Raw genomic sequence first — 12,656 nt, forward strand, 5'->3', positions numbered from 1 at the left:
AGCAAGACTGTAACAGCAGGAGGGAAGCACGGCGCCTGACCCTGATGTGCCGAGCCACGAATCTTGGCGTGACAGGCACCGTTCGCCTAACCCTACCTATCTCTTCCCACCATAGGCTTATGCCGCAATGAGGCTCTAACATGGAGGTGTGCTCTGACTGAGCAAAAGTGAAGCCTGCGCACCTCCATGTTGTCTCCAGCCCCTTTTATAACCTGGGTCCACCCCAAACCAAGGGTGGAACCACCAAGGTCCAATAGCAGAGTGCCATGTCATCAGTGACGTCACATGCGACCTATCCGGAACCGCCACGTCATTGATGACCTCATGGCAGCCACGCCCCAAACACTTCACCAGTCATCGTCTGACGACCAATACTGAGGTGCCAGATCATAGGGGCGGGCCTCTGCGAGCCAGTCCGGAGTTGCCACGTCATCAGGACACCTGACACCCTCTGCCCTATCAGGGCCTGCCACCTCACGGACATGCTCAGTGAGGTCCTTACCGGACCTAGCCTCTGGTGCACTAAGTGCCTGAGCATGCCCAGTAGCCTGAGCAACAGCCTCAGAAAGCAGACTATCAGTTTGAGCATGCTCAGTAGGCACATCCCAGAACTTAGACACAGCACGAAGTCCAAGTACCTGTGCAAAGAGGCTGTTAGGGTTAATTGTGGGAGCATGCTCAGTAGCCTGAACTGAGGACTAAAGCCCGCTACACACGCTTCAATATATCTCACAATCCGTCGTTGGGGTCAAGTTGTAAGTGACGCACATCCGGCATCGTTTGTGAGGTATCTGCGTGTGACAGCTACATGCGATCAGGATTGAACGCAAAACCGTTGATCGCAAACACATCGTATCATTCTCTAGAATTGAGCGTTTTGTTGCACGAACCTAGTCAATTGTAACGTGTGACATCCCTCATACGATTTTGTTGTCTGATGCTATGTGCGCAGGTGTGCGCTCTGCACCACAGCTTAAAAAAGGTCTGCTTCAGAGCGCAGCTGAAAAGCTGCGTTCTGAAGCGCCTCACAATGTCTGTCATGCACTAATCTCTGTCAGTCCGTCACTATCTCTGTCCCTCACTCTCAGTCCATGTCAGTCTATCCCCCTCTCTCATATACTCACCGATCCCCGATCCCTGGCGCTGCACGGCATTCACACTGCTCCGGCGGCTTTTACTGTTTTGAAAAAGCCGGCCGCCCATTAAACAATCTCGTATTCCCTGCTTTCCCCGCCCACCGGCGCCTATGATTGGTTACAGTGAGACACGCCCCCACTCTGAGTGACAGGTGTCACACTGCACCCAATCACAGCAGCCGGTGGGCGTGTCTATACTGTGTAGTGAAATAAATAATTAAATAATTAAAAAAAACGGCGTGCGGTTCCCCCCATTTTTAAAACCAGCCAGATAAAGCCATACGGCTGAAGGCTGGTATTCTCAGGATGGGGAGCTCCACGTTATGGGGAGCCCCCCACCCTAACAATATCAGCCAACAGCCGCCCAGAATTGCCGCATACATTATATGCGACAGTTCTGGGACTGTACCCGGCTCTTCCCGATTTACCCTGGTGCGTTGGCAAATCGGGGTAATAAGGAGTTATTGGGAGCCCATAGCTGCCAATAAGTCCTAGATTAATCATGTCAGGCGTCTATGAGACACCCTCCATGATTAATCTGTAAGTTACAGTAAATAAACACACACACCAGAAAAAAATCCTTTATTAGAAATAAAAACACACACATATACCCTGGTTCACCACTTTAATCAGCCCCAAAAAGCCCTCCTTGTCCGGCGTAATCCAGGATGATCCAGCGTCGCATCCAGCGCTGCTGCATGGAGGTGACCGGAGCCGCAGCAGACACAGCCGCTCCGGTCACCTCCACACAGCAAATGAACACAGCCGCGCGATCAGCTGCTGTCACTGAGGTTACCCGCAGCCACCGCTGGATCCAGTGACAGCGGGTAACCTCAGTGACAGCAGCTGATCGCGCGGCTGTGTTCATTTGCTGTGTGGAGGTGACCGGAGCGGCTGTGTCTGCTGCGGCTCCGGTCACCTCCATGCAGCAGCGCTGGATGCGACGCTGGATCATCCTGGATTACGCCGGACAAGGAGGGCTTTTTGGGGCTGATTAAAGTGGTGAACCAGGGTATATGTGTGTGTTTTTATTTCTAATAAAGGATTTTTTTCTGGTGTGTGTGTTTATTTACTGTAACTTACAGATTAATCATGGAGGGTGTCTCATAGACGCCTGACATGATTAATCTAGGACTTATTGGCAGCTATGGGCTCCCAATAACTCCTTATTACCCCGATTTGCCAACGCACCAGGGTAAATCGGGAAGAGCCGGGTACAGTCCCAGAACTGTCGCATCTAATGTATGCGGCAATTCTGGGCGGCTGTTGGCTGATATTGTTAGGGTGGGGGGCTCCCCATAACGTGGAGCTCCCCATCCTGAGAATACCAGCCTTCAGCCGTATGGCTTTATCTGGCTGGTTTTAAAAATGGGGGGAACCGCACGCCGTTTTTTTTAATTATTTAATTATTTATTTCACTACACAGTATAGACACGCCCACCGGCTGCTGTGATTGGGTGCAGTGTGACACCTGTCACTCAGAGTGGGGGCGTGTCTCACTGTAACCAATCATAGGCGCTGGTGGGCGGGGAAAGCAGGGAATACGAAATTGTTTAATGGGCGGCCGGCTTTTTCAAAACAGTAAAAGCCGCCGGAGCAGTGTGAATGCCGTGCAACGCGGCGCCGGGGATCGGTGAGTATATGAGAGAGGGCTGCTAACTTCAGTTACTCAGGGGATTAGTGGTCACCGGTGAGTCTTCACTGGTGACCGCTAATCAGGACGCGACACAGACAGAGCCGCAGCATGACAATGAAGTCGGGTGAAGTTCACCCGAGTTCATTCTGACAGTGCGGCTCTGTCTGTGTCTGCTGTCATCTGCCATTCAGCTCTGCTACATGGCTGTCTGTGTCTGCTGTTAGCGGCCATGTAGCAGAGCTGAATGGCAGATGACATAGTAAAAACGCATCCCACATTACACACGCTTGTCAAGTCAATAAATAAAAAAAAAAAAAGGTGCTCAATGCATACGTCACAGATCACATGATCTAAAGGATCGCACACAAAATTGACCAATTTAACATAGACTACTAACGCTCGTGTGACAGCAAATGAACGACCAACGTGAAATCTGATAGATCCCGTATGCAACCTGGGCGTGTCACATCGCAAATGCGATTGTACAACTAATTGCAACGTGTAAAGTGGGCTTAAGTCTCAGACATAACACAATCAGGCTGAGCATGCTCACTAGGCAAAACACCGGGCTTAAACTCTGGCTGGGGTAAATCGGCGCACGCATGCGCACTAGCCGCCTCTCCACACTTAGACGTGGTGGAAGGAACAGCCAACTGGACGACCCGAGGCACGGCCAAGAACGGCAGCCGGCGCCTGGGCGCAACAGGAACCGCAGCAGGCTGCTTGCGGCTATGGCGGCGCCGGTTCGTAACACCCGCACACATTCTCGGTGGACGAATAATCAGCTGATCACCCAGCGGCCGGCTGCTGTGAGCGATCAGCTGATCACCCGGTGGCCGGCTGCTGTGAGTGATCAGCTGATCACCCGGCGGCCGGCTGCTGTGAGCGATCAGCTGATCATCCGGCAGCCGGCTGCTGTAAGCGATCAGCTGATCACCCGGCAGCCGGGTGATCAGCTGATCGTTCACAATAGTCTGCCGCCGGTAAAACTGTAAAGAAAAAAAAAAGCAGATTCTGTTGTTTTGTACGATCCGTTGCATCCGTTGTGCCACTATATGCAACGCATCTGTTGCATCCATCACACAACGCAATGCAACGGATGCCGTTCAAGGCAAGTGTGAAACTAGTCTATCTCGTTCCGTTTTGAAGACACCACTTCTATGCCTATAGCTGCTACCGTTCTTAAGTTAATGGCGGTCGACAGGATATGGGTGGACACACTGTATAAGGTTTCTTTGACATGAGGAACAAGGGTTCCTTTTTTAGGCATCCCTTACTGTAATGTAGTTAGGAGTTATTGTCTTAAATATGTGTTTAACCTTCCTTCACCTTGTACTAATTGAAAAGTATTGTATTTTTGTTGTTCCCACCAGCCGATGAATCCAGCAAAAATTTGGTCACATCAAAAGAAATTAATAACTTTAGGATAAAAGGTAAGGTAATGCCATGATAAATGGGGCAGGTGATCCCATAACATGTACTAAGAATAATAGAAACAAGCCGAGGTCGATATGTGCCGCCCTGGCAAAACCAGGGTGTCACAGAGGTCTGCATGCATCTTTTTGGTGCATATCTCACTCTCCCTTGGGGAGTTTCCCATACAGATACACACCAGCCAATCAGGCCCCACTCACCCCCTCCCCAGGAAAAGGAAGGGGGGCGAGAGGAGCTTAGAAAGAGCAGAGCAGAGTTTGAGTGGTAGTCAGTCTGCAGGAGGAGAGAGGTCTAGAAGCAGCCCCTGTGTGGAGCTAGGAAAAGTAGCAGTAAGTGCCTCAGGAATAGGGCTGCCGCTTGTGGGACCCAAAGTGGACCGGGAGAGGCTAGTGGCCCCCCGGTGCCGACTGTCAGGACCCAGTCCGGACCTGTGTACAAAACAGACACAGACATCAGGCAGGAGAACAACACCTGAATTACACGCACGGGTGTGGGACCCGTCCTCACAGCATCTGTGGGCACCAGTTACCAGCAATTTGGTTTACAAAAGACTTTGAGTATTTCTTCCATGACCTTCCACATCAATCCAGCTTCATCCAGCACCACGATAACCGAACTGTGAGTGTACTATTCCCTGCAATCCCTGCCACCACCACAACTCCCAACTGGGCCCCGGGACTACACCTCCCCTACCCGTGGAGGGGATCCCACCTTGCTGCCCCACACCATCAGTCCCGGGTACGGTCCCTACAGGCAGCGGCCGTGCCACCATCTCATCACCGCAACCCATGGGTGGCGTCACGGACAATCTCCTTTACCTATCCCCTTTTTGCTGTGGAGCCTGGGATCACAGACCGGGTCACGCCACCGTGATACTCACAGAAGTGACCCCTTGGCCCGGATCTGAGTACCCCTTATCCCTGGGCGACACAGATACACACAGAAGTACTAGTCCAGACAGAAAAGGGAAACCAAAGTAGAGACAAAACACAAGCCGGAGTCGGTACACAAGGGAGTCCGTCGGAGGGAGGGGATGAGATCAGACAACAGAGGTGGGACTGAGTGGAGAATGTAGGTAATACAGAGGGGGATAAAATGGAGAGAAAAGGACAGAACACCGGGATGAGCGGAGATGCGGAGAAGAGACAAAGGGGTCATGGGGAAGTCAGGGAAAGCAAACACGGGCAGAGTCAGGAAGTCAGAGGAGCTGGAGAAGGGAAACAGTAACTGGGCAGGATCAGGGAAAACACGAGCAGAACCGAACCGAGCCGAGCACTTGCCAAAGCCGTAAATATCACTGGCGGCGCGGCAGCAGGGTCGTCTCCGTAATAAAGCGGAGAGGAGTTCAAATTGAGGTCCAAAGGACCCCTCCCCCAGGGTCAGGGAGAGGCCGAAAACCCAGAGGGGAACAAATGGAGTAAACCAGCTCTGCAGGGAGCCGGCCAGCAGAGCAAGGCAAAAACTGGCTCTGCAGGACGGCGGGCATGCAGAGAGTGGTCATGACAGTGAGATTGGATGGAGACTTCTGAACAGCAATTTTCAAGTCTTGTCACAGATGCTCAATGTGATTTTGGTCTGGACTCAGTCTGGGTCATTCACATACATGAATATTCTTTGATCTAAACCATCCATTATAGCTCTAGCATGATTTTTAGGGTCTTTCTCCTTCTGGAAATTGAACCTACACCCCAGAATCTAACAGGTTTTCTTCCAGAATTGACATGAATTTAGCTCCATCTTCCCGCAACTCTGACCAACTAACACATTCCTGCTGAAGAAAAGCCTCCCCACAGCAGGATGCTGACACCACCATGTGTGACAGTTCATAGTATCATAGTTTTTTAAGGTTGAAGGGAGACTCTAAAGGCCCCGTCACACACAGAGATAAATCTTTGGCAGATCTGTGGTTGCAGAGAAATCATGGACATATTGTTCCATTTGTACACAGCGACAAACCTGGCACTGATTGTCCACAATTTCACTGCAACCACAGATCTGCCACAGATCTGCCACAGATCTGCCACAGATCTGCCACAGATCTGCCACAGATCTGCCACAGATCTGCCACAGATCTGCCACAGATCTGCCACAGATCTGCCACAGATCTGCCACAGATCTGCCACAGATTTATCTCTGTGTGTGACAGGGCCTTTAGTCCATCTAGTTCAACTCATAGCCTAACATGTTGATCCAGAGGAAGGCAAAAAAAAACAAAAAAACAATGTGGCAAACAAGCTCCAATGGGGAAAAAAATTCCTTCCTGACTCCACATATGGCAATTAGACTAGTTCCCTGGATCAACACCCTGTCATAAAATCTAATATACATAACTGGTAATATTGCATTTTTCAAGAAAGGCGTCCAGGCTCTGCTTAAATGTTAGTAGTGAATCACTCATTACAACATCATGCGGCAGAGAGTTCCATAGTCTCACTGCTCGTACAGTAAAGAATCCTCGTCTGTGATTATGATTAAACCTTCTTTCCTCAAGACGTAGCGGATGCCCCCGTGTTCCAGTCGCAGGCCTAGGTGTAAAAAGATCTTTGGAAAGGTCTCTGTACTGTCCCCTCATATGTTTATACATTGTGATTAGATCCCCCCTAAGCCTTCGTTTTTCCAAACTAAATAACCCCAAGTTTAATAACCTGTCTTGGTATTGCAGCCCACCCATTCCTCTAATAATCTTGGTCGCTCTTCTCTGCACCCTCTCCAGTTCAGCTATGTCCTTCTTATATAGTCATATGAAAAAGTTTGGGCACCCCTATTAATGTTAACCTTTTTTCTTTATAACAATTTGGGTTTTTGCTATTTCAGTTTCATATATCTAATAACTGATGGACTGAGTAATATTTCTGGATTGAAATGAGGTTTATTGTACTAACAGAAAATGTGCAATCCGCATTTAAACAAAATTTGACCAGTGCAAAAGTATGGGCACCTCAACATAAAAGTGAGATTAATATTTTGTAGATCCTCCTTTTGCAAAAATAACAGGCTCTAGTCACTTCCTGTAGCTTTTAATGAGTTCCTGGATCCTGGATGAAGATATATTCGACCATTCCTGTTTACAAAACAATTCCAGTTCAGTTAAGTTTGATGGTCGCCGAACATGGACAGCATGCTTCAAATCATCCCACAGATGTTCAATGATATTCAGGTCTGGGGACTGGGATGGCCATTCCAGAACATTGTAATTGTTCCTCTGCATGAATGCCTGAGTAGATTTGGAGCGGTGTTTTGGATCATTGTCTTGCTGAAATATCCATCCCCTGCGTAACTTCAACTTCGTCACTGATTCTTCCACATTATTGTCAAGAATCTGCTGATACTGAGTCGAATCCATGCGACCCTCAACTTTAACAAGATTCCCGGTGCCGGCATTGGCCACACAGCCCCAAAGCATGATGGAACCTCCACCAAATTTTACTGTGGGTAGCAAGTGCTTTTCTTGGAATGACGTGTTTTTTTGCCTCCATGCATAACGCCTTTTTGTATGACCAAACAACTCAATGTTTGTTTCATCAGTCCACAGGACCTTCTTCCAAAATGTAACTGGCTTGTCCAAATGTGCTTTTGCATACCTCAGGCAACTCTGTTTGTGGCATGCTTGCAGAAACGGCTTCTTTCGCATCACTCTCCCATACAGCTTCTCCTTGTGCAACGTGCGCTGTATTGTTGACCAATGCACATTGACACCATCTGCAGCAAGATGATGCTGCAGGTCTTTGGAGGTGGTCTGTGGATTGTCCTTGACTGTTCTCACCATTCTTCTTCTCTGCTTTTCTGATATTTTTCTTGGCCTGCCACTTCTGGGCTTAACAAGAACTGTACCTGTGTTCTTCCATTTCCTTACTATGTTCCTCACAGTGGAAACTGACAGTTTAAATCTCTGAGACAACTTTTTGTATCCTTCCCCTGAACAACTATGTTGAATAATCTTTGTTTTCAGATCATTTGAGAGTTGTTTTGAGGAGCCCATGATGCCACTCTTCATAGGAGATTCAAATAGGAGAACGACTTGCAAGTGGCCACCTTAAATACCTTTTCTCATGATTGGATACACCTGCCTATGAAGTTCAAAGCTCAATGAGGTTACAAAACCAATTTAGTGCTTTAGTAAGTCAGTAAAAAGTAGTTAGTAGTGTTCAAATCAAGAAATTGATAAGGGTGCCCATACTTTTGCACCGGTCAAATTTTGTTTAAATGCGGATTGCACATTTTCTGTTACTACAATAAACCTCATTTCAATCCAGAAATATTACTGAGTCCATCAGTTATTAGATATATGAAACTGAAAGAGCTGCTGCAAAAACCCAAATTGTTATAAAGAAAAAAGGTTAACATTAAAAGGGGTGCCCAAACTTTTTCATATGACTGTATATCGGTGACCAGAATTGTACACAGTATTCTAAGTGCAGTCGCACTAGTGACTTGTACAGAGGTAGAACTATATTTTTTTTCATGAACACTTATATATACCTCTTTTAATACATCCCATTATTTTATTAGCCCTGGCAGCAGTTGCCTGACACTGTCGACTAAAGTTAAGTTTACCATCCACCCATACACCCAAGTCTTTTTCTGTGTGTTTTACCCAGTGTTCTACAATTAAGTACATAATTATAAATTTTATTTTCTCTACCCAAGTGCATGACCTTACATTTATCTACATTAAACTTCAATTGCCACTTCTCAGCCCAATCCTCCAATTTACATAAATCTCCCTGTAATATAAAATTATCCTCCTCTGTATTGATTACCCTGCAGAGTTTAGTATCATCTGCAAATATTGAAATTCTACTCCGCATGCCCCCAACAAGGTCATTAATAAATATGTTGAAAAGAAGTGGGCCCAATACTGACCCCTGTGGTACCCCACTATGAACTGAGACCCAGTCCGAGTATGTACCATTAATAACCACCCTTTGTTTCCTATCACTGAGCCAGTTTTTAACCCAGTTCCACATATTTTCCCCTATCCCCATTATTCTCATTTTATGTACCAACCTTTTCTGTGGCACCGTATCTAAAGCTTTTGAAAAGTCCATATACACAACATCCACTGCATTTCCCTGGTCCAGGCTTGAACTTGCCTCTTCATAGAAGCTGATCAAATTAGTTTGACAGGATCGATCCCTCATAAACTCATGTTGATACTCTGTCATAAGGTTATTTTTCTTGAGATACTCCAATATAGCATCTCTCAAGAAACCCTCAAGGATTTTACCAACCGTAGAGGTTAAACTTACCGGCCTATAATTTCCCGGCTCAGTTTTTGTCCCCTTTTTGAATATTGGCACCACATTTGCTATGCGCCAGTCCTGCGGTACCGACCCTGTTATTAAGGAATCTGTGAAGATTAAAAATAATGGTCTATCTATCACAGAACTCAATTCCTGTAGTACTCTGGGGTGTATGCCATCCGGGCCCGGAGATTTGTCAACCTTAGTGATTTCGAGGCGGCGGCGTACTTCCTGCTGGGTTAAGCAGGTAATATTCAAGGGTGAATTTATGGTATCACTGGTCATGTCATCTGCCATGGCATTTTCTTGTATAAAAACCGTAGAAAAAAAGTCATTCAGCAGGTTGGCTTTACCCTCATCCCCTTCCACCATTTCACCAAGACTATTTTTAAGGGGGCCAACACTATCGCTTTTCAGTTTTTTACTGTTTATGTACTTAACCCCTTCACGACCGCGGGCCGTAAAATTACGTCCTATTTTAACGTGACTTAACGACCAGGGACGTAATTTTACGGCCTAAACTTCATTTGATTGCCGTGGCCATAGCAACGGCTTTCAAATGATGTCCCCTGCTGTTTCTTACAGCAGGGGACCTTTGCTTGACCCCAGGGGGGGCGGCATCGCCACCCCCTATCGACGATCGATGTGATTGGCTGTTCAAATCTGAACCGCCAACCACATCGATCGCACTAATTTCGGCAAAAATAATGCCCGAATTAGTGCGATCCTGTGAGATCCAGCTATGAGATGCCGCAGCTGCAGCAGCATATCATAGGTGGACCTCAAACATGCCGCCCCCAGCCCCTGCAGCACTGATTGGAGCGATCGTGCTATGACGCGCAATCGCTCCAATCAGTGTGCAGTGGGGCGGTCTGATCTGCCGGTGGCCGCCCTCCCCAGGCCTGTGCTGGCCTGTGAGCCCTCCCCCAACATGTCTGCAGCGTGGAGTGGCTGGTACTTTTGGTACCACGCCACCGCTGCTGCTGCCGCCGCCGCCTCTGATGTCTCCGCCGCTGCAGCTCTAATGGTAAGTATTCCGCTCCCTGCGCGCTCCCGTGAAGGCCCCTGCGCGCTCCCGTGAAGGCCCCTGCGCGCTCCCGTGAAGGCCCCTGCCCGTGCCCCCCCCGATCTGCCCCCCTACGCCCCGATCTGCCCCCCCCGGCATCCCGATCTGCTACCACCGCTGCTGCTGCAAAGTGAGTACTGTGCTCACTTTGCAGCCCGTGCGCGCTCCCGTGGTGCCCCTGCGCGCTGCCGTGATAGCCCCTGCCGTGCCCCCCCCGCGATCTGCTCCCCCCAACCCCCCCCCCCCCCCCGACATCCCGATCCGCTCCCCCCGCGATCTGACTGCCTCCCCCATTATTTCTATTCTGCTTCTGCAGCTCCCTCTCCGGTCTCCCCCTCTGCTCTCCCCCCCTCCCCCTCTGCTCTCCCCCTCTGCTCTCCCCCCTCCCCCTCTGCTCTCACCCCCCCCCCTCTCCCCCTCTGCTCTCCCCCGACGTCCTCTTACCTGTCTTCACCGGCCTGATCACATCTGCGTCCATCGCTGGGTCCTTCCTGGGCATTCTGCTGATCTGCCTGCTGCTCCTGTAAAGCTGTCCATCTCTCTGCCATCTGTTCCTCTGCAGCTCTTCTGGTCAGTGATCCTCCTGCTAGTCCTGTGGGTACTGTGAGTATAACTTTTTTTTTTTTTTTTCCGTATCCCCTGTCCATTTTTACACCTCATCCGTCCGTGCGTCCCGCCAAGCGCTGATCAGGGATGCAGATAACGGATCTGCATCCCTGCTCAATTTTTGGCGTGACTTTTTTTTCCGTATCCCCGACGCTTTTTGTATCGCATCCGTCCGTGCGTCCCGCCAAGCGCTGATCAGGGATGCAGATAACGGATCGGCATCCATGGTCAATTTTTGGCGTGACTTTTTTTTCCGTATTCACGACGCTTTTTGTATCGCATCCGTCCGTGCGTCCCGCCAAGCGCTGATCAGGGATGCATATAACGGATCGGCATCCATGGTCAATTTTTGGCGTGACTTTTTTCCGTATTCACGACGCTTTTTGTATCGCATCCGTCCGTGCGTCCCGCCGAGCGCTGATTAGGGATGCAGATAACGGATCGGCATCCCTGCTCAATTTTTGGCGTGACTTTTTTCCGTATTCATGACGCTTTTTGTATCGCATCCGTCCGTGCGTCCCGCCGAGCGCTGATTAGGGATGCAGATAACGGATCGGCATCCCTGCTCAATTTTTGGCGTGACTTTTCCGTATTTGCGACGCTTTTTGTATCGCATCCGTCCGTGCGTCCCGCCAAGCGCTGATCAGGGATGCACATAACGTATCTGCATCCATGGTCAATTTTTGGCGTGACTTTTTTTTTTACGTATCCCCGACGCTTTTTTTTATCGCATCCGACCGTGCGTCCTGCAGCGGCCGATCAGTGCACTGCGTCTGTGCGTTTGAAAAGTCAAATGGCGCTCCTTCTCTTCTGAGCCCCGCCATGCGCTCAAACAATTACTTTCCACCACATATGAGGTATCTGCGTACTCAGGAGAAAATGCACAATACGTTTTATGGTGCATTTTTTCCTGTTACCCTTGTGAAAAAAAAAGCTACCTAGTTGAAGCAACCGTTTTGTGGTAAAAAAAAAAAAATTCTTTTCACGGCTCAACGCTATAAACTTCTGTGAAGCCCCCAGGTGTTCAAAGTGCTCACCAAACATCTAGAAAAAATATTTGAGGGCTCTAGTTTCCAAAATGGTGTCACTTGTGGGGGAGCTCCACTGTTTAGGCACCATAGGGGGTCTCCAAACGTGACATGGCGTCCGCTAATGATTCCAACCAATTTTGCTGTCAAATGGCGCTCCTTCTCTTCTTAGCCCCGCCATGCGCCCAAACAATTACTTTCCACCACATATGAGGTATCTGCGTACTCAGGAGAAAATGCACAATACATTTTATGGTGCATTTTTTCCTGATAGCCTTGTGAAAAAAAAAGCTACCTAGTTGAAGCAACCGTTTTGTGGTAAAAAAAAATTTTTTTCTTTTCACGGCTCAACGCTATAAACTTCTGTGAAGCCCCCAGGTGTTCAAAGTGCTCACCAAACATCTAGAAAAATTATTTGAGGGCTCTAGTTTCCAAAATGGTGTCACTTGTGGGGGAGCTCCACTGTTTAGGCACCATAGGGGGTCTCCAAACGTGACATGGTGTCCG

The 12,656-nt window shown here is 48.7% G+C and overlaps 1 protein-coding gene across 1 annotated transcript in view; it reads left to right on the forward strand.

The window, feature by feature from the left end:
* LOC142302011 (hepatic lectin-like) overlaps positions 1-12,656 on the forward strand; it is an 82,471-nt gene that overhangs the window by 18,934 nt on the left and 50,881 nt on the right. Inside the window, exon 3 of the mRNA XM_075343085.1 lies at positions 4,146-4,205. Within this exon, the coding sequence (XP_075199200.1) occupies positions 4,146-4,205 (60 nt within the window). The remainder of the gene's footprint in view (positions 1-4,145; positions 4,206-12,656) is intronic.

The sequence above is a fragment of the Anomaloglossus baeobatrachus genome, chromosome 4 (genome assembly GCF_048569485.1).
Source record: "Anomaloglossus baeobatrachus isolate aAnoBae1 chromosome 4, aAnoBae1.hap1, whole genome shotgun sequence".
Classification (NCBI taxonomy): Eukaryota; Metazoa; Chordata; class Amphibia; order Anura; family Aromobatidae; genus Anomaloglossus; species Anomaloglossus baeobatrachus.